The sequence below is a fragment of the Equus quagga genome, chromosome 18 (assembly GCF_021613505.1).
Source record: "Equus quagga isolate Etosha38 chromosome 18, UCLA_HA_Equagga_1.0, whole genome shotgun sequence".
Taxonomy (NCBI): Eukaryota; Metazoa; Chordata; class Mammalia; order Perissodactyla; family Equidae; genus Equus; species Equus quagga.
The window spans coordinates 47,265,343-47,288,961 of record NC_060284.1 but is presented as its reverse complement, the minus strand read 5'-3'; the positions used below and the strand labels follow the sequence as shown (position 1 = coordinate 47,288,961).

The 23,619-nt window shown below is 47.3% G+C and overlaps 1 protein-coding gene across 1 annotated transcript in view; it reads right to left on the bottom strand.

Moving 5' to 3' along the window:
* The window catches only part of PTGFRN (prostaglandin F2 receptor inhibitor), a 72,671-nt gene extending 50,499 nt beyond the window's left edge, over window positions 1–22,172 (bottom strand). The window contains exon 1 of the mRNA XM_046645371.1: window positions 21,639–22,172. Within this exon, the coding sequence (XP_046501327.1) occupies window positions 21,639–22,011 (373 nt within the window). The 5' untranslated portion in view covers window positions 22,012–22,172. The remainder of the gene's footprint in view (window positions 1–21,638) is intronic.
* Between the last annotated feature and the right edge of the window lie 1,447 nt (window positions 22,173–23,619).

Genomic DNA, 23,619 nt, shown 5'->3' with positions numbered 1-23,619 from the left:
GAGAGATAGGGGGCCTATGGATTGCCACGTGGAGCTCCCAGTCCACATGTGAGCTAGCAATGAACACATAGGTCAAACTCATAAACTCTCATAGAGCCTTTATTAGAGTATCTGACTCAACAAATGAAAACCCTTTGTCTCTTCATGTCTGCCATTGAGAGGTCTGGCAGGAAGGGATCGCGTCAGCTTTCATCTAGACAGTCCCTGAGTGATGAAAATGCAGCAACATACACATTAAACGAGTTACAACCAGCAGAGAATGTGTAATGAAGCCACATGCGGCAGTACTTCAAAATCCCATTGGAACGCAAATAAGGTTCTACTAGAGCAGGCTTTATAATCATTAAAAAAAAAAAGTTCAGCTAAGACCTCACTGAGATACACTACAAAATATAAGATAATATTACTCCATTTAACAAACTACTACTGAGCAAGAAGACCCTGTGCTAGACGCTATGTGAGAGAGAAAGGTCCATCAGTCTCCGGGTCTTCTTTAAGGGACTGGTGGCATGTTAAGGGTCATAGGTGTACCCGAAAATTGTAATATAAGGAAGGATATAAGTAACCAAAGAGAGGTATTAACAAGTGGCATGGGCTCAAAAGTGAGGGCACATCCCTCCAAAGGGAGCAGTGAAAAGCTTCATGCAGTGTCAACAACATTTGAATTGGGCCTTTGGAAAATGGCTGGGGGGCTGGACAGGGGACACCTAGGAGGAAGGTGATTAGAGTTAAAGGAGGGGGGACATGTGGGGAGTGGTGAAGAGTAGAGCGATTAGAGCAGCGCATTAGGAGCAGACTGGGTGGACACGGGGGGATCAGTGGAGAGTCCTCGAGAAGATGATAGGGGCAAGGTAATAAGAATCAAAACGGGGAGCGCCAGGAATGGAGAGGCAGCAGCTCTGAGAGCCACACTAGAAGGAGCAATTGATGGACCTGTGAGATGAGAGACAACAAAGAGAAGCTAGTAGCTGGTAGGAAACACAGGGCAGAAAAAGTCAGCGAGATGTAGACGAGATGAAAGGTCCACCGGGCAGTAGGAATGGAAACCCCCAAAAGACACTGGAGTCCAAAATGAATGCGGAGTCACATGCATGGAGGGAGGTGGGTGGAGAGGAGATCTGCCTACAGGTGAAGGTGTGGGAGTCCATGGGGTCACTGAGGGATAGAGCACAGAGAAGAGCAAAGGGGACAAACCCACAGTGAACCCCTATATATAAGATACAACAGAAGAAAGAAAGTTAGCAAAGAAAAGAGAAAAGAAATAGTAGCCAGTTAGGAAGAAAACCAGAAAGGGCTTGTGTCCTAGCAGCCAAGGGATGCAAGAATTTCAAGAAGGAGGGGTGGGGAGTAACACCTACTGGGTTACTTAGGGACACACCCGTCTACCTGCTCCTGGTAGACTGCGAGGTGCTAACTCAGGGCCTGTTTCCTCCCCATATCTGCATTCCGCACAATATCCAGAGCAGACTATTATATGTTTCAGTTTGAAAAAAAAATGAACAACAACGTCAAACCTGCAGAAAAGTTAAGGTAGATGGGTGCTGAGAAGACCGTGAGCTGATGACTAAGTGAGCACTGTAACCTCCCTAGAAGGGCATTTGCAGTGATGCGTGTGGGATTTGGAGAGAAAGAGCAAGGGGAAGACAACAATCAGAGAGGCAAGAAGCACGCAACCACGAAAAAGACCCCAAGCAGCAAGAGAAGATGAAGGGTGCAGCAGGGAGTTTATCCTGGAAAGTCAGCCATCAGTCCCCTAGCACCTTCCAGGCAGTGGGGACACACAGCAAAGGGTCCCGATTGTAAGAAGCTTGTGTTCTAGTGAGAAGAGAGCGAGGTAACAAGCCCAGAGCACTGATAAATGCTATCAAGATAAAATACACCACTATGATCGCGACAGGAGGGCCAGAAGTAGGCCACTTTCAGCCAGTATGGCAGGAAAGGCCACTCAGGCAACGTCACGTTTGAGTTCAGACCAGAAAGAGGCGGCGGCAGGGGCTGAGCCCCTGAGCCAAGACTGTCCCAGGCAAAGAGAACAGCAAATGTAAAAGCGCTAAGAGGGAGCAAGCTTGTTGTGTTCAAGGGACAGAAAAAAGACCAGTGTGACTGAACTATAATGAATGAGGGGAGAGGTCTTGGATTCTGGTTGAAATGGAAGCACACAAACTAGGGAATGACAGAGCCTGCTCTATTTGTAGAAAGTTCACCCTGGCTGCTGTGTGAAACATGGATTATAGTGGGGCCAATTTGGAAGCCAGGACACCAGTATGCAGGAAGTTACAGTAGACAAAGCAAAAGATGACAGACACTTGGCCTCAGGTTATAGTGGTGGTAATGCTCAGGAGTAGTCAGATTCAGGACATAGCTTGCGTGCAAAATGAAAAGATGCACTGCCACTTTGAATATGGAAAGCGAGGAAGAGAGCAATTGGGATGATCCAGGCTCTGGCTTGAGCTTCTGGGCGTGTAGTGAAGCCATTTACTGAGATGGAGAAGTCAGTGGAGAGAAGCAAGTTTCTATCAGCCAAAGCCAGAGTTCTCTTCCAGCCACTGTAAATTTGAGATGTCTATTAGACATGTGAGCAGGGGTGCAGTGGATATCTGTGTCTGGAGCTCAGGGAGGAGGTCCAAGCAGAGACATTCCCTGAAGAGCCATCAGCACACAGATGGTATCTAAAGCCACAGGTTGCATGGAGTCACACAGGGAGAGAGTATATACACAGAGAGGGAAAAAGAGCCAAAGACAGAGCCCTTGCTCTTTTTCAGAATTTAGGAGAAAAGGATGGGTAAAAATATAGAAAAGTTTTGAAGCAAAAAGCTTGAGGAACCTTTGGTTGGTCTCCATTGTCTCAATAAAGTAGCAGAGAGGGGTTTAGGTCCTGGAGATTGTGGAAAAGTTCAGAACAAGCATTACAAGCAATATAATAGAAAACCATCACAAGATGATCACAAGGGAGGGCTGAGGTGCAGTAAAGACACCCTGACTTTGTGGGAACTCAGGTAGACAGGTTCTGAGATTTTCCCCAGCAAGATAGGTCATAAAGCTCAGGCTCAGGGACTATGGCTGGTGAGGATTACTCAACTACAATATGAAGACTGGCAAAGAAATATGGCAGAGGGCCCTAGGTGTTAACAAGCTCACTGATGAATGCTGACCACCGTGATCAGAGCCCAGGAAAGTGAGAGTGGCCTGGTGGACCAGGAAAAATGAACCTCCAAGATCGGGGGGATCACAGCGGGGATGAAGAGAAGGTTCAACAGACCTGAGGGAATTTGAAGGGAGTAAAGGGAAGAGGTTGTGGTCCCAGAGGGAAATAGGAGAGTTGACAATCAAAATCGTAAAAGAATTCTGAGTGATGACAAGGTCGAGGTGTGGCCATTAAATCGCACAAAGTGTGTTATCTTCCCAAGGGCTAAGATTACCATAGAAGGCACTCTCTGAGTCCTTGCTGGCCCAGACTGGCTGCAGAAACACAAGGAAGGGGCGGCGTGACTAAGACCACGGAGATGAAGGAGGCCGGTCCAGAGATCTAAACCTTGTTCTCACTTAACATTTACATGACAGTTTCTGGCTCTAGTCTGTAGTCATTCATATCTGGAAATCTTCTTTTAGCCTTCATACAGGGCAAGGAGGAGGAGTAAGCATCTACACTCCCCAGGTCAAACAAGAACTCAGTGACAGAAAGGAGACTTGACACTCCACCGGAATAGACAGGCTCTTTGGGGTCAATCCAACTTTACTTAGCTCTTGGTGCTGAGATAACTATCATCTCCAGCACTAAATATAAGAAAGGCAAGGAAGACAGAAGAGATGCAGGGCCACCAGCATCTGAGGAACACAGAGGAAGACTGGCCCTGAGCTAACATTTGTTGCCAACCTAACTCTTCTTACTTGAGGAAGATTGTTGCTGAGCTAACATCCGTACCAACCTTCCTCTATCTTATGTGGGACGCTGCCACAGTGTGGCTTGATAAGCAGTGCTAGTTCCATACCTGGGATCTGAACCTGCAAACCCCAGGCCATCAAAGCAGGGCATGTGAACTTAACTACGCCACCAGGCCAGCCCACAGGTCTTCTTAAAGACTGAATCATTACCTAACTGCACTTCTTACCAGTGACGCTCACTAGAACCTATAAGCATGGCACTGCATCCAGTTCTGTGGCCTTTGAGAGATCCTGGGAAACCAGAACCATGCCAAATCTTTAATTCCATATTATGAAATTGTGGGGTTTTATACTGTGTCGACTTGGCTAAGTTGGAACTACATTTTCCGGAATCCTCTTCTCTGTGCAGTTCCAGGGTAGAGCTGGACAAAATAGAAGTGCATGTGAGATTTGAGAGGTGGAACGGAAGCAGCCGCCATTATGCTCTGGTCGTCGCCATGGTTGAAGGCGGCAAGAGACGGAAGGCACAGATGCTAGTGGGCACCAGTTTGTCCTCGCTCTTCTTTCTGCTCCCAGTTTCTTCCCAATTGCTAACCCTACAGACCAACGTGACCCCAAGACCACCAGATGCTTAGCTGCAAACTCAGAGGTGGTAGCTATGAAGAGGCAATTACCTTTCCAAGACTCCTACACTAGCCCCCTTCCCAGTCCCACTGTGCCTGCTCCCACAGTCCTCCACCAGCTCCCACCTGTACACCCACCAGGGCTCAGGTGGGCTCACTAGTGGCTTTCTCCTGTGCCTCCAACTCCCCTTTCCAGGCCTTCACTTCCCCAGCTCCTCCCCTAACTGTGTAAAGCCTAATTCCTCTAATAAATGCCTTATTCCATAATATTTATAGTGGCTCTGCTTCCCCGATGGAACCGTAACTGATACCGTAAGCCAAGTATTGAACAGATAGCTTTGGCCTCAAGAACTCAGCAAATGACAAAAACCACCTTACATTTATAGCATGGCTTTACAGTCTGCAAATCCTTTTCACATGATTTAATACTCAACCTTGAGAGGATTAAATAAGGAAACTGAGGTTCCGAGAAGTTAGGTGACCAAACAACAATGAAGATGCAAAAACCACTTTGAGGCAATCAGTACTGATGAGTAACCAAAATACCCAATAAACATGAAATGATTTAAACAGTCCTCTGTCCAAAGACCAGAGACAAAAAAAGCTGAGGCAAGATCTATCCACGAGGATTATTTTAGAGCATTCTATAAAATTAACAGCTGCTAGATGTCCAAGCACTGCCCAGCATCCCTCACTACTCAGCCATTTTCGATTCTCCCCATGTTCGAACTGGCCAACATAGTCTGCCAAGTTCTGTGTGAACACCTGGTCCTCCTTTTCGTCTCTAGTTTAAAGAGATGGGGGATTCATATTGGGTTTAAACTTCCATCTGGGCAATGAAAGGGACTTGAGATAACTGTTGGTGAAATTCTCCCCCGCTCCTTACCTTGGGCAGCTCTGTCCTCTCTCCCGCTATTTTACTATTTCCTATATCCATTTTCTGCTCCTCCTTTCCCTTGTCCATCTCTCCTCCCCAACAAGGCCTTAAGCCTATCATTGACATTTATAGACACATTGCCAGATGTCTTGGGTAGTGTGGAGGTCTACGCCCAGTGTCCCCATGAGGTCCAGTAAGGAGTACAGTATGTTAGTTTGGCCTGAGTAGAAAAAGACTCTGAGTTCACATGCCCTTTAAGGAAAAGATTTTAGCTCCATCAACCTGATATTTCATTCTTCCTTTCAGCAGTTCTTTACTGCACACCTACTGTGTGCAGAACCACATTCTCAGGTAAGTTGATGAGCCAAAACCTAGCCAAGCGTCAGAGTCGAGGAGGATGGAACAATGTGGCAGCTTCGTAGAAAAGCCTGGAGGAGATGACTCCCCCAACAATGAGAATCTCTTAAAATATCAAGTAAATAAAGCACACAAGGAACTTAGAGCACTCTAGAGAAGGCAGAACCAGAAAAAAATACTGACACATTCACCTACAACATCAGGCTTAAACTCCTTCAGGTGACATTCACGCTCTTCACAATCTTATGACTTTCTCTCCAGTCTCAACCCTCGCCCTCGGAAGATGCTCCAAATTAACCCTCCACTCCAGCCATTAAAAAAAAAAAGCTTTCTTCATGCAAGACCAGCATGCTCTTATAAATAGGTGCATTTCTTTACCCAAGCTCTTCTCTCTGCCTGAAACAAATAACTCACCCCCTCTCTGCTAGACAAAATCCTACTGATGGTTAAGATCTAATGAGGGGCCGCCCCATGGCTGAGTGGTTAAGTTCGTGCGGTCCGCTTCCATGGCCCAGGGTTTCGCCAGTTTTGATCCTGGGCGCAGACATGGCACCGCTCATCAGGCCATGCTGAGGCGGCGTCCCACATAGCACAACCAGAAGGATCTACAACTACAATATACAACTATGTACTGGGGCGCTTTGGGGAGAAGAAGAAAAAAAAAAAAGATTGGCAACAGCTGTTAGCTCAGGTACCAATCTCCAAAAAAAAAAAAGATCAAATGAGCTCAGGTGAGTCCACCTTGCGGAAGCCTTTCCTGATCCTCGCCAGCCCCAGCCCCCAGTCCCCAGCCCCAGGCAGAGTGGATCCACATGGCCACCATCATCACCCCGAGCTAATCTGCTTGTCTGCCTCCCTCGCTGGACTGTGGGCCCCTTAAGGGGGCAGATGGCTCCCTGCTCAGCACCACATTCCTAGCCCAGCAACACATCTGGTGATGCAATGACTATGATCACTCCTATCTCAATTTGAGCTTCTCAGTTTGAGCTTTTAGAACTGGAATTTTAGAGCCAGAATTGACCTTTGGATCATCATCTAGGTGGGTTAACAGGAGTTACTGAATCTCATTTATATCAGAAACGGCCCCTCATCAATGAATTTTCAAAAAAGCTCTTCGCTAAGCTCATGGTCTGAGCAACCACAACACACAGCAACAATCAAGAAACCGGTTCTTGGAGCCCCGGGAAGTGACACAATCTCAACATTCCAAACCCTAAATTTCACCACATCAGTTTTGTCATCACTCTTCTTTGGGGCTAGAGAAATAAGTTCCTGGATGCTTTGGATCCTTACAAAAGGTTCCCAATCCAGGCATGGCCCTAAAGACTAAAAAATGCATATACAGGTAGAGAGGAGGCACAGGTAGTGATACAAAAGGGTAGGGAGGATTATGTCCATTGTCTTACTTTTCTGCCAGAGCACCTCTCTCTACGCCCAGAATGCTCTCCCTTTTCTCTAAACTTTCAGCATTTTTTTCTAACAATCCTTGGACACTTCTTCAGTGCCACCCCTCTTCCTCTGTATACGTCACGCCCACGTCTACACTGGCAGCTACAGGAGTCGAAAAGCCATGTCTACGTCCTTATGTGCCCAGAGCTCTAGAAGAAAGCCTGGCCCAGGGCGGATAATAAATACTAGTTATGAACTAGGCAGACAGTGAGACGAGGCACATGCTGCAGGCAGCAGCACCACCGCCCCGTCCCTCAGACGTGGCCAGAGTGGCTGCTTGCTGGAACAGCGATGACAAGCAACGGTCTGTGGTTTCAGCTAACCCAGCCACAAGGCGCTTGAAGCACGCACTGGAACTGGAGAAGTCTGCTTCTCCATACCATGAACAACCGAGATGAAGCCCAGGAAGGGAGCAGATGCCAGTTTGGGATGGGAGAGGTTGTGTCAACCCCACAAAGGGAGGAAGGGGTGGAGGGAGTAGAGAGACAATAATGAGAACCCATGAGTCGTTTGTCTTCCACACAAGCTGCCAAGGAAAAAAACTGAGAAAATCGCACAAGAACGAAGGGAGGCTTTCTCAGCCCTTTTCAGTCATGTGTAGACTCCATTTTCTCCTACCCTACCCCACAAATCTGTCTTAGAAATGAAGGCACAAGTGATTCTTTCAGAAATACTATGGAAGTCACAAAAAAAGACAGTAAGCACACATACAAAAGATAGTAAGGACACATGGATAACCTCTGCCCATTTATGACTTAGGGTCCAAAATACAGATTTTATATATGTATTTCACATATGTGTTGCATATGTCATAAGTTGTATATATTATATATGTATACGGATCTATGAGATATATACAGGTGTTTTCTAAACACATAAGTTAATTTAAACATTCAAAGACCCAAATTCCTAGACACTGGGATTAAAAAAAACAGGCGTGGTCCTGCTTTCATGGTGCTTACAGTCTAGGGTGAGACAAACACTCATCCTAATAAACAGATCATCATGAATTGACTGGTGCGCTCGGAAGGAACGTGGCTCAATGAGAATCCACGACAAAGGAGCTGATGCAGGCCCGCCCAGGCTGCAGGCAGCATTGCCACGCCCCACCCCCCCACCCCTTCAGAACGTGTCCTCATCCCTCTGGAGAAGTGGGGCTTGAAGTGAGATCCAAAGAATCAAACAATGGAAATAATACTTAAACCAAAGAGGGACAATGTGTACATAGATTATATAGTCGCATCTAAAGGCATGGAGTAAGGAACACTTGGGAAAACTTCAAGAGGAGTCATCAAACTTGACGATGTGCTCAGTTTTCACCCTTCTTTGTCTGAGGCCAAAACGCCCTCAGTGAACACCCTGGACAGAACACAGAGCTTGCCTTATTGTCGTTTTCTTAGGACCAAACTCACATCCTGCTGCATGCTAACTCCTGTTAGTCCTGTGGCTCCTGAGGGTACCATTGGGCAACATATTCCATCTTGCTACCTCGGTGACATTCCAGAGATGCATAAGAAAAGGACCTTCCCCAGCTACTTACAAGCCAGCTATGCTTTCTGGGACTCATATTGACGTTCAGATAAAACTTGTTTGTGGGATAAACTGTTATTAAAGTGGGACTCTGATGAATAGACCACAGGATTGCATAAACCTTGTTTCCATAGAAAACCATCTAAAATTCCCCATCCCTCCTCTAAAACTTATCTGTGTCTCTTATCAAGTGATAGTCCTTTGAAGAAATGCTCTGATAAACCACCTAAGGGGAACATCCGTAATTGTTTTGTGAGCGATTTTCCTCGTAAGAAACAACCAAAAATAGGATTATGGCCTGACTTATCACCTTAATTTAGCAGGCTAGCGTCCTGGAAGCCCCAGCAGACCTCACCAGCCTTCTGCATGTGGGCTCTTAGCTGCTCTGTGGGCGCTGACGATGCTGCCAACACCTTTCAGGGTGACTTTGCTCACATTCTTCCTCTCCGCCAGCCTCCCCTCTTCAGAGTTCCCTGAGGTCTCTCTCACTGCTCCAGCTTAAGTCAGCTAATCCCCAAATGGGACACCAGTCCACACACACTGATTTACGCCTACCTCTGAGAAACTGCGCTGGTCATTTTCATACCTGAAATGCTTTTTTTCCTGCTCCTGGCTCAAACTGTTTTCCAGTCCCACCTGCTCCATGGAGCCTTTCCATAATAATAGCTCCTGGCGTCAGTTTCAGCCCTATAATTCTGACAGCCCCATATGCACAGCTATCTAATAAGTCATCCACTCGGATGTTTAAACAGCACCAATGATCCATTCTGCTGTTCAGCTAGAACTGGGTCAGTTTCCATTTTGGACTCCATTTCCTAATTCCCTTGTAACCTCCCACAGTGTCCGAAACATGGTGAATATTCCCTAAATGCTGATGAAGTACTAAAAAATAAGACCTCAAGGAAAAGCAGAATGTCTTGTATTGCAGCATAAGGTAATAATCGGGCACAAATTATTTATTCATAACTGTGTCCCCTTCGACCATCATGACTAAGCACCCACCATGAGCCAGTTTCTGGGCTAGGTACTACACTCTTAATTTGGAACTTACTGTATGGATTTCTCAATCAAACATGATCGACTGCAATGCCTTCTAATAAATAAGAAAACATTTGGAGGTGCCAGTCTTCAGAAAATGGAAAAATGAATAGCTGTGCCAAACGTGGTTTGGTTTTGCTTTTTAACTCCTCGCTGCAGCATAAGCAAAGCAGCACACACTGGACAGACACCAAATCAGCTAATATTCTGTGCTCAGGACATCCTAGGGAGCAGTGCATTTACAAAGCGCCCTCCACCCTTGACCTCCAGAACAGCAAAAGACAGCAAGCCACCTCAAACACAGTCGAGAATTCACTCCCAGACGGCTCTTGATAAGTCTCAAAAATATCCACATCCCCGATGAGTGAGAGAACAGCACTGGGTCAGCAGCAGCATCAGTAGCTGCACTCACAGTAGCCAGCGGGGCTGAGCAGCAGCCAGCATGCAGAGAGGACTGACGTCATAAACACAGGTTCTCACTAACAGTATGGAGGTTTTCAGAATGTATCCTTTTAGTGGCTATTGGAATGAGGTATCCAAGCTCATTTTGAACCTCCCCTCTCAGCCTAGGAGAATGAAAATGAAGAAGGTACTCAAACACTAGGAACAGAATTCTTAGCCAATTAAGGCTACTGATTGGAGATGTCTGAATTTCAGCTCTCCTACTCTTTAGGAAGTGGAAAATCCAAAGTAGTGTCAACATTTGGACACATCTAAAGATGTCTGTGTCTCTTCTCACTATGGCCGGGGGGGGAGGGTATCAGGAAAAGGAAAGCCTGGACAGGATAACTGTCTCCCAGGTTCTTCCCCAGGCTTGAGGGCTAAATGGAGAAGAAAACACAAGTCACACCTCTCAGGGCTGAGACTCGATTACTCCACCCCAACTTACTCATGGCTGATATCCTCAACAAAACCTGCAAAAAAAAAATCAGTAATAAAAAATAGTCTGTCATCTAGAAATGCCTATTGGTTTTACTGTTTCTCTAACTTTTCCCAGAAGTCTGTCTGAAAGCACAGTTAGCCTGGTGGTAGGGACATCTCAGCGACCTAGAGAACCATGAAGATGCCCATTTCACAGCACAGGAAATGGGCTAGAAGGAGGAAGTAGTTAGTTGCTGATACAATGACAGAACAAGAACTCCCAGAGCCCTGTGAAGCACCAACCACCTGTCGCCTGTCGTGGAGAGGCGCCAGGCAGGTGAGGGATAAGAGGCACAGACGGGAGGAGTACTGGGGAAGACCGGCCAGGAGCCAGGGCTGGACCAGGCGGCCCATATGGCCAACAGCAGGAGTCAGCGTGGACTCAAAGAATTCTGGAGATGGAAGGGGGCCTTCAGGATCAGCTAGCCCAGCGCCTTACTTTATAGAGGCTAAGAGCCATTAGGCAACTTGTCCAAGGTCACAGAACTAGGGAGTGGAAGATCAAGGACCAGAACCCAAGCCTCTTGTTTTAAAAGTCAAGGAAACAAATGTTATCACATTTTGGCTAACTGTATCGATTCCTTTCTATGGTTCCAAACATATGTTTGACTCTCAATATCTGGACTAACACAGAGAAGCAGAACAGTGTACTGTGGTTATAAGCCAAGACTCTGGAGCTAAGCCATCTGAGTTTGAACCCCAGCAGCTCTGCTACTTACTATGTGACCTTGAACAGGTTACTTTACCTCTCTGACTCGATTTCCTGATCTCTCAAATGGAAGCAGTAATAGTACCTACCTCACAGGGTTATGAAGCATATAAAATGAGTTAATATATGGAAAGTGCAGTGCCTGGTGCAAAATAAATGCTATATAAAAGGTAGGAAGGAATTTCTCAGGGAGAAAAGAATCCTCATATTGGTTCCTCCCCAGCCCAACTCCTCCCCAACCCCCAATTCATCTTAGTCACAGGTTACTACATTTTCCCTACAACACCTGGAACTAATGCTTCTAAAAAGTCACACCTCTGTCTCCTAATCCATTCAGGCCCCTGCAGTCAGACAGTAGAGGAAGACTGGCCAAAATGACGTGAGAGGCAAAAACTCTGGGTAAGGGTTTACTTTGGCCACTGCCAGCCTGGCCTGCTACTCCTCAGACTGCCACGTGCAAGACCCTGGACTCACAAGTTACCTCTTTTGATCCTCCCCTCCTACCTTCCTGGCCCACCCACTCCCCTGTGCCTCTGAATTGGCTTTTTCAGCCTTATCATGACCTCTAGACCCTCAAACCCTCTGCGATAAATCAGGCCTTCCGGCCCCACTCACCTGCCCGTCCCACCTGGACTCCTAGGCCGTCTCTGTGATGCTGTCGCAGCAGCTTACAGATTCCTGCATCCCTCATCCTTCCACTCTCATCTCATGCAGGGATCACACTATGTTCCTCCCTTGCTCCCAGGCTGCCAAACATGGTGGGATATAGTCACAAAACCAGGCCAACTGCCTCCAGCACAGACCTAAGCTGACCCTATCCTTCATGGCTAACCGAAGGCCCGCCACATCCCCACGGGGCCCATCCCACCCCACTCTCCTCTAGCTCTGACCCTGATCACGGCCTTTGCCTCAGAGTTCACCAAGAAGCCAGGCTACCAAATAACCCGTGTCAAGCACGCTTCCAGACCAGGGCTTCTCAAACTTGATGCGCATTCAAACCCTCTGGGGGGTTGGTTAAAAGGCAGCCTCTGATTCAGAGACTGCACTGGCCTATTTGCATTTTTCTAGATATATTACCTTTACTCTTCGTGACAAACCTGCAACAGAGGTATCAGTCCCTTCTCACAGATGTGGAAACTGAGGTTCAGAGAGGTTAGGAAACCTGTCCAAGATGCCCCTGGCTGGAGCACAGGATTTAAATGGAGGACTGATTCCGAAGCCTGAGCCCTATTTTTTCTCAACCTGAGTGATTTTCAAGAACAGAAATAGTTTAGAAACACACATGAAATGGTTTGTTTGTAACACAGACTATTGGAATCTTCCTAGCTGATGAAGATGGGAAAAAGATGGGTTATAAAACCGCCACGAAGCCCCTGAGCTGTGGCTTCCAGTGAAAAGCTGAAGACCTGAAAGCAGCATCAGAAAGTAGGTTAATTCCATAATAAAGTCCATATATGACAAACCCATAGCCAACATCATACTCAATGGGCAAAAACTGAACGCCATCCCCCTGAAAACAGGAACGAGACAAGGATTCCCTCTATCACCACTCTTATTTAACATAGTACTGGAGGTCCTGGCCAGAGCAATCAGGCAAGAAAAAGGAAACCAAATAGGGAGGGAAGAAGTGAAACTCTCGCTGTTTGCAGACGACATGATCTTATATATAGAAAACCCCAAAGAATCTATTGGAAAACCGTTAGAAGTAATCAACCACTACAGCAAAGTTGTAGGGTATAAAATCAATTTGCATAAATCAGTAGCATTTCTATACTCCAGTAATGAACTAACAGAAAAAGATCTCAAGAACACAATACCATTCACAATCGCAACAAAAAGAATAAAATACCTTGGGGTAAATTTAACTAAGGAAGTGAAGGACCTATATAATGAAAATTACAAGGTCTTTCTGAGAGAATTGGATGACGACATAAGGAGATGGAAAGACATTCCTTGTACATGGATTGGAAGAATAAACATAGTTAAAATGTCCGTTCTACCTAAAGCAATCTACAGATTCAACGCCATCCCAATCAGAATCCCAATGACATTCTTTACAGAATTAGAACAAAGAATCCTAAAATTCATATGGGGCAACAAAAGACCCCGAATTGCTAAAGCAATCCTGAGAAAAAAGAACAAAACGGGAGGCATCACAATCCCTGACTTCAAAACATACTACAAAGCTACAGTAATCAAAACAGCATGGTACTGGTACAAAAACAGGTGCACAGATCAATGGAACAGAATTGAAAGCCCAGAAATAAAACCACACATCTATGGAGAGCTTATCTTTGACAAAGGAGCTGAGGGCATACAATGGAGAAAAGAAAGTCTTTTCAACAAATGGTGCTGGGAAAACTGGAAAGCCACATGTAAAAGAATGAAAATTGACCATTCTTTTTCACCATTCACCAAAATAAACTCAAAATGGATTAAAGACCTAAAGGTGAGACCTGAAACCATAAGGCTTCTGGAGGAAAACGTAGGCAGTACACTCTTTGACATCAATATTAAAAGGATCTTTTCGGACACCATGCCTTCTCAGAGAAGGGAAACAATAGAAAGAATAAACAAATGGGGCTTCATCAGATTAAAGAGCTTCTTCAAGGCAAATGAAAACAGGATTGAAACAAAAAAACAACCCACTAACTGGGAAAAAATATTTGCAAGTCATATATCTGACAAAGGCTTAATATCCAGAATATATAAAGAACTCTCGCAACTCAACCACAAAACATCAAACAACCCAATCAAAAAATGGGCTGGAGACATGAACAGACATTTCTCCAAAGAAGATATACTGATGGCCAAGAGGCACATGAAAAGATGCTCATCATCGCTGATCATCAGGGAAATGCAAATCAAAACTACACTAAGATATCACCTTACACCCGTTACAATGACAAAAATATCTAAAACTAATAGCAACAAATGTTGGAGAGGTTGTGGAGAAAAAGTATCCCTCATACACTGCTGGTGGGAATGCAAACTGGCGCAGCCACTATGGAAAACAGCATGGAGATTCCTCAAAAAACTAAAAATAGAACTACCATACGATCCAGCCATCCCACTACTGGGTATTTATCCAGAGAGCTTGAAGTCAGCAATCCCAAAAGTCCTATGCACCCCAATGTTCATTGCAGCATATTTACAATAGCCAAGACATGGAAGCAACCTAAGTGCCCATCAACAGACGAATGGATAAAGAAGATGTGGTACATATATACAATGGAATACTACTCAGCTGTAAAACAGAACAAAATCATTCCATTTGCAATAACATGGATGGACCTTGAGGGAATTATGTTAAGTGAAATAAGCCAGCGAGAGAAGGATAATCTGTGCATGACTCCACTCATATGAGGAATTTAAAATTATGGACCAAGAACAGTTTAGTGGATACCAGGGGAAAGGTGGGGTGGGGGGTGGGCACAAAGGGTGAAGTGGTGCACCTACAACATGACTGACAAACATTAATGTACAACTGAAATTTCACAAGATTGTAACCTATCAATAACTCAATAAAAAAAATAATAATAATAATAAAAAAATTAAAAAAAAAAAAAGAAAGTAGGTTAATTCCACCAAGCAGCACGGAGAAGACATCCAGAGGAACATGGGCAACTTTCAATGTGCGCAGAGAACGAAAGGGAACATGCACATGTGACTGGCGGGCCTGGGACTCGGTGGCCACTGTCAGGGCTGAGAAGGCTGATGGCTCCCCACACTCCTGCCCCCTGCACATCCCCTCCACTTCTCCCTTCCCTCCTCCTCACCATCTCCAAATCCAAGGCTTCTTGTCATCTTTATCCTTCTGGTTTTGACCAATCCCTCTTTAACAAGTCTACTCACACCCATCTCTGGTTGGCAGTGATCTCCTAGTTCTTCTGCCATCCAACTACTCTTTCTAGAACCCCCGCCCCCATTTCCTGTCCCCTAATGTAGGCATTCCCAAGACCTTGCCCTAGACCCTTGCCTCAATCGTCTGGGTGGTGCTGCACTTTCTGGCAACACCACCAACCACATGTCTAATGCATCCTATCCCACCCATGGAGGGCAGGCTCAAGTCAGCTCTGTTCATTGCAGAATCTCTGGCACTCAGAACAATGCCTGGCCTGGAGAAGAAGGCACTCTCAATATTCGCTGAATGAAAAAATGAGCCACATGCCATGTCACCAAGCTTATCCACTTCCACTTTCAAACCACTCATCCCAAGGCCAAGCTGGGGCTAAAGGGCTGTGATTCACAAGGTAAAAGACAACTGTCGACCACCGTCAAATCACAGCACACGCAGACACTGAAACTATCTGTATGGCTCTCGAGGAAAACAGCACTTCTGGTTTAGAGGCGGCTCTGACCTGTGAGGTCCAGGGCCTGAGGGCACCGGTATCATGACACACCTACAACACACCTGAAACCCATGCGGGCTCCTTACAACAAGCTGGGAAGTTCTGGCCCAGTCCAGCTCTAAACAAGACCAAGTAAGAGCCATCATCAGGATGTTCTCGGCTTGGTGTCACTGTTAAGGTCTGAGAAGTAACCCATCTGTCTGCACAATGCCTCTATTTCATTAGGATTCAAAAGTAGCACCCTCATTCCGAAATGTGCCCTGAACCCTTAAGCACAATTCTATTCTTCACAGTTCTAAGCCAAATTCATCCTAGAAAGAGCCACAGCGGCCAAACAGTGTTTCTCCATTCCCCCGAAATACTCTGAGTGATGTAAATGCTTTCACTTTCCAGCTGCTTATAAAGGTGCGAAGCAGGATCCAATTAAGGTCCCAGAACATCATACTTAAACTTGAATCATGCTGCTCAGCGACCCCACAATCTAGCACAAACACTCAGGGAGTACTGTGGAGAAATCAGCATTCGAAGAACACACACGTGTACACAGGGCCATTATCTCTAGTCCACTGGAAATCGCATTGCTGGGACGCGACAGTGTTAACTACTGGGTCTCAGTCTGTTGTTTCGCAAAGACTGCAGTTGGTGTGGGGAAAAATATTCCAAGATCTGAAAAACCACTCACTGTGCCAACTGCAGCACTTCGCCTTTTCCAGAAGATAAATTATGAAGAATTTTTGCCAGTTCAAGTTATTTTCCCAAAGCAGAGAGTCAAATGGCAGGCTACCCTGCCTTTAAGAAACCGACGCGATTAAACTGAATAGCTGTGAACTGCCCTGACAGCTTCCCCCAACTTCATTTGATAAAGCGAGATGCGGACACACACTGACAGACAAGCACACACCTTATTCAACTGCCAGACACAAAGCCAATGTGAAAATGTACCTTCAGTCTATGGGGTAAAACTCAGCTCGGCGACTCGTCACTGAAACAAAATAGCCAGATAAACACCGACCAGCCTGACTGCCTCGTAAGGAAGGACCACTGACAACTCGAGTTCTTATTCAGCAGGCTAATAAGAATAATTACAGCCAAGGCAGGCATTAATCAGCTTGGCAGATACAGGAATTCTGTTAACAAGGCTAAAATGAGTGCCAGGGAATCTCTGAAGGCCACAGCACTTCAAAGACCGCTAAGCTGGGTGGATTCGCTGGCGCTCCTCCTGCCAGCCTTCCTTTCTTCCCTCAGCTTCTGGAGGAAGCTGCATGTCGGTGCCTTTCCTCAGAGCAGGCGTGGTGACCTGCTGGGAGTACAGAGTTGTCTCCTCTGTGAGGTGCATCCTGGCACCGCCTCTCCCTTATGAATTGTCTGGACTGCACTAAGCCGAGACTCTCCTATTTTTAACCACACTTTCGCTTTCAAACCACTATCATCCTTATTTTGCCTAAACGACTCTCAAGCAAGGAACAGCACAAGTTTACGATGAACATCAGTCAACTTTTCCTTAGTAGAGGTAGAATGGAGCCCTGGGGTCAATCCTGGCTCTGCCACATAATAGCTGTATGACCCTGGGACAAAAGACAACTTCTCTGGGCATCAGTTTCCTCATCTGTAATATGGAGAAAATAACAGTATCTTCCTCAAAGTGCTGCTGTGAGGATGAAATATGAGAATGTACATAGAGCCTGACACTTAATATGCACTCTATAAACAGAGCTATTATTACTCAGTGCCTGGCAGGTGCAGAGCCCTGTATGGAAGCTATAACAAAAAACAAAATATTTAGTATACAGACACGTGTACATTATACATGAGTGGCTGTGCCTGGACAGTGGGAAGGTGGGCACACTTTTCTATTTACCTTACACCCTTTATAACTGACACAGAGGCTGCTAACTGTCCCCTCACATCTGTTCTTCTCTTCTTCCACAGCAGCTGGCACACGGCTGCCAGGCCACTTCGCATTTCTCAGCTTCCCTTGCAGCTAGTGTGGCATGAGACGAAAGTCTCTCAAATGGAATGTGTGCAGAAATAATGTGTGCCCCTTCCAAGGCTGGCCCAGGAAGGCTCCATATGTTCTCCTCCATGCTCTTCCCCTCTTTTATGGGGCTGGAAGGTCAATGATGACAATCAAAGTGATCTAGAAACCAGGGTGGAAGACAGCAGAACTGCCAGAAGCCTGGGAGCCAGAATGACTGCATGGAGCAGGGATCCCACCCAACCCTTCATCTGAAACATCCCCTGAGCAATGTTATGAAAGACACTTCTATTGTTCGAACCACTCCACGCTGAGTCTATTTGTCAGAGCAGTGTAGCTTACCCAACTAACACAATACCCTTCCATATTATTTGAATTTTAAAATACAGATGCAATGCTTTTCATTTAAAATCCATTTCAACAGATTTGCAAACTTTTTCAAAAAGACACAAATTAAGAGAATATCTTAATCCCTCTCCACAGTCTTCATACCTTCCACTCCCTAATTCATGCTGCACACCGGAGACCACTGACCTTCCTCAACACATCACCATGTTGTATTCCTCTCACCCTGTGAATTTCCAGTGGCTACCTGTTACCCACAGATAGAGATACACGCATGTATTCACTCAGTCAGTCAATATTTATCAAACATCTACTTTGTGCCAGCTACCCTATCAGTACCAGGGATACTATAGCTAACAAGTGCGACATGATCCCTACCCCTGGGGAATAAACAAGGTGGGGATTTAGACCAGGAACAGATAATTACCTACCGTGAGATAAATGAGTGCTATGATGGGAGAAGCACAGGCTGCCTGGCAGCCCCCACAAGGCCAACAAACCCACCCCTAATAGTCCAGACTTCTCAGCACAGCACAAACAGCCCTCCGAATCCATCCCAAACCCACCGTTCCTGATTGCTCCCCCATTATATCCTCCTCCTCCCACCTCCAGTTACATGGAACTTACATGCCATTTCTGAATGAGCCAAGTACTTTCACTCATCCACACTTACTGCTTTTCCCCAGAGCCTGGAATGCTCTTCTACCCTTTCTCTCAAAATTCTAATTATCCTCAAGGCTCAGCTCAAATGTCACCTCTTCAGCCAAATCAACGCCAATCTCAAGTCAAAATTAATCATCCTCTTTCTTGCTTCCTACCAGCTCCTGGTTTCTATGTCAGGCATTTCATTTTGTCCTGTGGCTAGCTGTTTTATTATCTGTCCACCCACTCCCACGGACCACACAGTGAGCCACTGTGTCTTGGTAATTTGTCTGGGACACTTTTACGGACAGAGTGGGTGTTTCCGAAATGCTGTATGGAATGGATGGACAAGACAGGTCAGACATAGGTAACAGAAGTGAAAATCTGCTCTATGAAGCTGAGTGGGTTCTGATGGGATGGACAGGTAGACTCAGTTAGGAAAGCTCTAAGGAGGGAGCGGGTTTTAGAGGAAAAAGGAAATAACACAGGCAAGACGAGAAGCAGGAGGGGCATTTCCAGGCCATGGGAAATGGAAAAGCCAGAGGTTCACATAGACCCTATGTAAAGGAAAGTAAGGAGGTTACTTGGAATGAAGTGTCTGAATCAGAGAAAAGACTAGAGGGAAGAGAACACAGGGTCAGCATATCCTTGACAAAAATCCCAGAGAACGAATGAGCAAAGGTGGGACACCCAAAAATGATCCTTTAGGAAAATGATGAACTTAGAAGGGAGGTTGGAGGAGAAAGTCAACCAGGAAGATGTGAGAAGTTATCTATATGGGGAACTATCAGAAGCTGGGCTAGGATAGTAGCTTTAGACACAGGAAAGACAGGAGATGCTCAAGTCTGCACTCTGGGAAAAGCCACAGGATTGAGCGACAGTGTGAACGTAAAGGTCAAAGAGAGTGACAGTAAGATTATGCCCAGGTTGCAATACAAGAGGAAAGATGATCCTGCATATCAACATAGTACGTTTCAGGAATCAGTACAGTGCTAGAGTGGCTTCCCAGAGGTCAAATTGAAGCCACACCGAGTGAGATTCTGGGGGGCAGAGGGACCAGGTGGAACATCAAGTTCAGGGAACTGACAGGAGAAAAGGCATTGGCTGGGGACACCACAGGCTTTCCCTATGTGTAGAACAAGAGATGTCCAGCCAGGACAGGATACACTCATATACATCCAAGACTTCCCCAAGCTTGGCCTTCCCCTCTTCTATTTTGTTTTCCCCAGTCTCTGTTTGTCCACTCTCCCGTTTTCCCCCTTATCATAGTTCCTCAAGGGACTTCTACCTGACTCCATCCTCTTAACTGGTACACAGGTTATGAACTGCACAACTCTAGGGGGAGTCATTCACACAGACTACCAAGTGAATAGCAGCTCCCAGAGTTTGTGCAGTGCACAGTCTGTGCAACCATTGGCCATGGCCCCGCTTGACTCAGACACATTAGCCAATTAATGGGTGTGGATTATCCCTAGCAGTGTGTAATGAACGGAGAACTTACAAGGGTCCCTGAGTGAAAGAGAGAGAATAAAAGCACTAGGATCCGAGACCACAGAAGAGATGGTACAAAATTACGTGAGAGATCTGGAAGCTTATTGTACATGATTGCAGCTAAATCAATGTGGCTGGATGAGCTCTCTTAGGGACTGAGTTCCAGAAGACCCCTCAGAAGGAAGGAAGGAAATCCAGTGGCAGCTAGAACGGCTTGCCCACTGGCAGCAAGAATCATGGGGGTTGGGACAGTGTGGGTCCTGGAGCCAGCAGGGCAGGAGTGGCTGTGGAAGGCCTCCACTGGGACCCTCTGACCATAAGTGCAGAGTGGTCATTTACCCTATGTGCAGCTGGGGCCTGGTTGGGACTGACACCACACACCATGTGCTTCCTAAAAGATTCAGATGTGCCTTCTCTAGAACGGAGCTAGAGAACGCCTGGTCAGATGGCAGAATTCATTCTGTTCTGGTTGACAATGACCAAAGGCATCCAAGCATATCAGAGCATTTACAAGTCAGCCCTCAGGTGTACCACGGTGGGCACTTAATAAGCAGATGTATTTCTGTGGCTGATAATCACATGATTATGTTAATATACCATATTACACCACATGAAGATGGTGTCTGTATGTATGGGTGAATCGAAAATGGAGAGGAAAAAAAAAACCCACCAAAGATTCCTTGGGTTGGTGGAGGGCGCTGGGCCAAATAATCAAGAGGTTTAGGTTTAGGGAGGGTGGAAGAGAGGGGACAGTAAAGGAGGAAAAGTAACAGGTCGGAAAAGTTGGAGAGGCCAAGGCTCCCAGGTCTTTGTGTGTAAGTATGCAGCCAGGCAGCTTCAAGAACAGCTCAAGGAAAAGACTGAGGCAGAAGATGCGGCCACAACTAACAGGACGTTGGGACTCGCACACCGATTTCTATTGTAGCGCTCTGGGCCATCTGTGACCTTCGCAGAAGGAAGTTGGTGGATTCCCTCGCTTCCCTGGAAAGGCACCTCGGTGTGGGTTTGTGTGTGTGCAAAGCGATCCCGCCGGTCTGGGCTATGGCGGGGCATATCCAAGGGGCATATTTCCGCTCCCAAGCCGGGGACTCGGGCCGGGGACCGCAGCACCTTCCAGCCCGGGAGTTCAAGGTGAGCCGGGCTCGCGGGCGCCAACAGGTAGGGAGGGCTGGGGGAAGCCGGCCCCGGGCCACTCCCCCCGGCACACGCGGGCGGCGAGGCTCGGCCCGGCGGAGCGGCGACTCGCACCCCGCGCGGCCGGGCCGGGTTCGCACTCGGCTCCCCGCGGCACCGCGGCCGTTCCCCGCCACCCGCCTACCCCGGCCGGTTTCCCGGGAGTGGCCCCGGCCCCCTCGCCGCCCCAGGCCGCACGCCGCAGCCGCGCCCCGCCGAGCCTCCAGGGGCCCGCCGGTCCCCTCGCGCCCCGCCGGGCCCCACGCGCACTCACCCAGCGACAGGAGAGCCAGCAGCAGCGGCCTCGGCGCCAGGCGCCCCATGCTCGCCGGGCGGGAGCGACTGTCCCCCGCCTCCTCCTTCCCCGCCGCCTCTCCTCCTCCTCCTCCTCCAGCTCCGGCTGCTCCAGAGTCGGCGCTCCTCCGCCTGGGCCGCGCGCCTGCTCCGCTCTCCTCGCGAGCCGAGAAATCCCAGCGCTGGGGAGGACGTGCGCCCCTGCCCCGCGCCCGCCGCCACCTCCCGCCTCCAGCCGGCCGGGCACCACGAGCCGGGCGCCGGAGCCGCCCGCCGAGCCGAGTGTGCAGCCCCGACCGCTTCCCGAAAGCAAAAGGGAAGAACCGCAGCGCCCGCCCGCCCGCGCCTCCCATCCGGCGCTTTGCCAGCAACAAACACAAACTTTCCCAAGCCCCTCCCCGCTCCAGGTAACGGAGGAGGCGCCGGGCCACCCGCTTAAAGGGAAGGAGGCGGCGGAGCCCACCCAGCTCTCCCCTCGGGGCCCCCACCCCACCACTAACTTTCCTCCGACCTTTAAAAGTTGGCCTTGGAAAGACTCGTCTGGAAATCCCATCGCTTTAGCTCCGTTCCGGGACAGCCCGCATTCCACCACTCTGGAGTCACCCACGCGTGTCTGCTGTTCCCTCGGCTAACTCCCGGCGCGTTCACCCACCCCTCCCTAGCCGAGCACCCCACCGACCAGCCTCTGGGCCCTTCCTAAAAATGATTCAGATAGGATTGAAAGAGATGAAAGGATTTCAAAGGCCGTGGATTCCGACCTCTCCATGGTCCAATGGCCTAAGTGTTTAGGTGACTCGCCCAAGGACTCACAGCCGGGTGGCAAGACCAGAACCCAGCTCTCGCACCCTCTGCTCGCTGCTCCTGGCTGAGGGTCCTCGCCTTCCCTCCCCCGCCTCCTTCCCTCTCCAGGGCGCCTATGGCACTGATTAGAACACTTCCCACAATAGCCCCATGGAAAAAAAAAAAAAGTGTATTAATAGCTACAGTACTTCATGTGGAATGTACTCTTAAAGCTTTATATTCATTGCTTTAAGTGGACACAACTGGTTGCCAATAAAGACTCTTTTTTTCCCCACAATAAGGTTTTGTGCTTTTGATTTGAATACAAAAGGCCCAGTATTGAGAAAAAAATTTAGTGTTCATTGTTTAAAGCTTCTCGAGGATGATTCAAACATACAGGAAGCAGGGCTGGTGCCCCTGTCCCCTCAACACCACAGCCTTTCATTAATATATTGGAAACAAATCACAGATGTTAATGGGGAAACTGCCCAAATTGGGGAGGGCACTGCTTTTACCCTGACGCATCCTGATTTCCATTAACAAGAGTTTCTTACTTCCACTAACAAATGTGTGAGCAGCTAGGTATGAACCCTTCTGAAAGAGACTCTTAAAAATTCATTCCTGGGTGTGCAACCATGTGAACGTACTTAATGCCAGTGACCTGTACACTTAAAAATGGTTAAAATGGTAAATTCTATGTCATATATATTTTAACACGATAGGAAATTTTTTAAAAAATTTAGTCTTGCCATCAAGCCTTTCTTCATGCTGTTCATCCAACCTGCAACTCCTTTCTGCTTCCCATTCCAGAGAATCCTCTAGAATTTCCCTGGTAAGTTTTTCAATTGAATTCACTCAACCTGAAGTGCAAGCCTAATGTTAGGCCCTGGGAGATGCTGGAGCTACAGAGGAGAGTAAGACCTGGCCCCTCTGGAAGCTCAGATCTTTCCGTTTCTTAACGACCCACTGCCCTTCATGTCTAGACCACACATTTTGGCACTCGATCGCATTCAGTCTAGCACACGCTATGGACTGAATGTTTGTGTCCTGCCTAAATTCACATATTGAAGCCCTAAGCCCCAGTGGTATGTGGAGGTTGGAGCCTTTGGGAGGTAATTAGGTCCTGAGGGTGGAGCCCTCATGAATGAGATTAGTGCCCTTATAAGAAGAGACACGAGCGA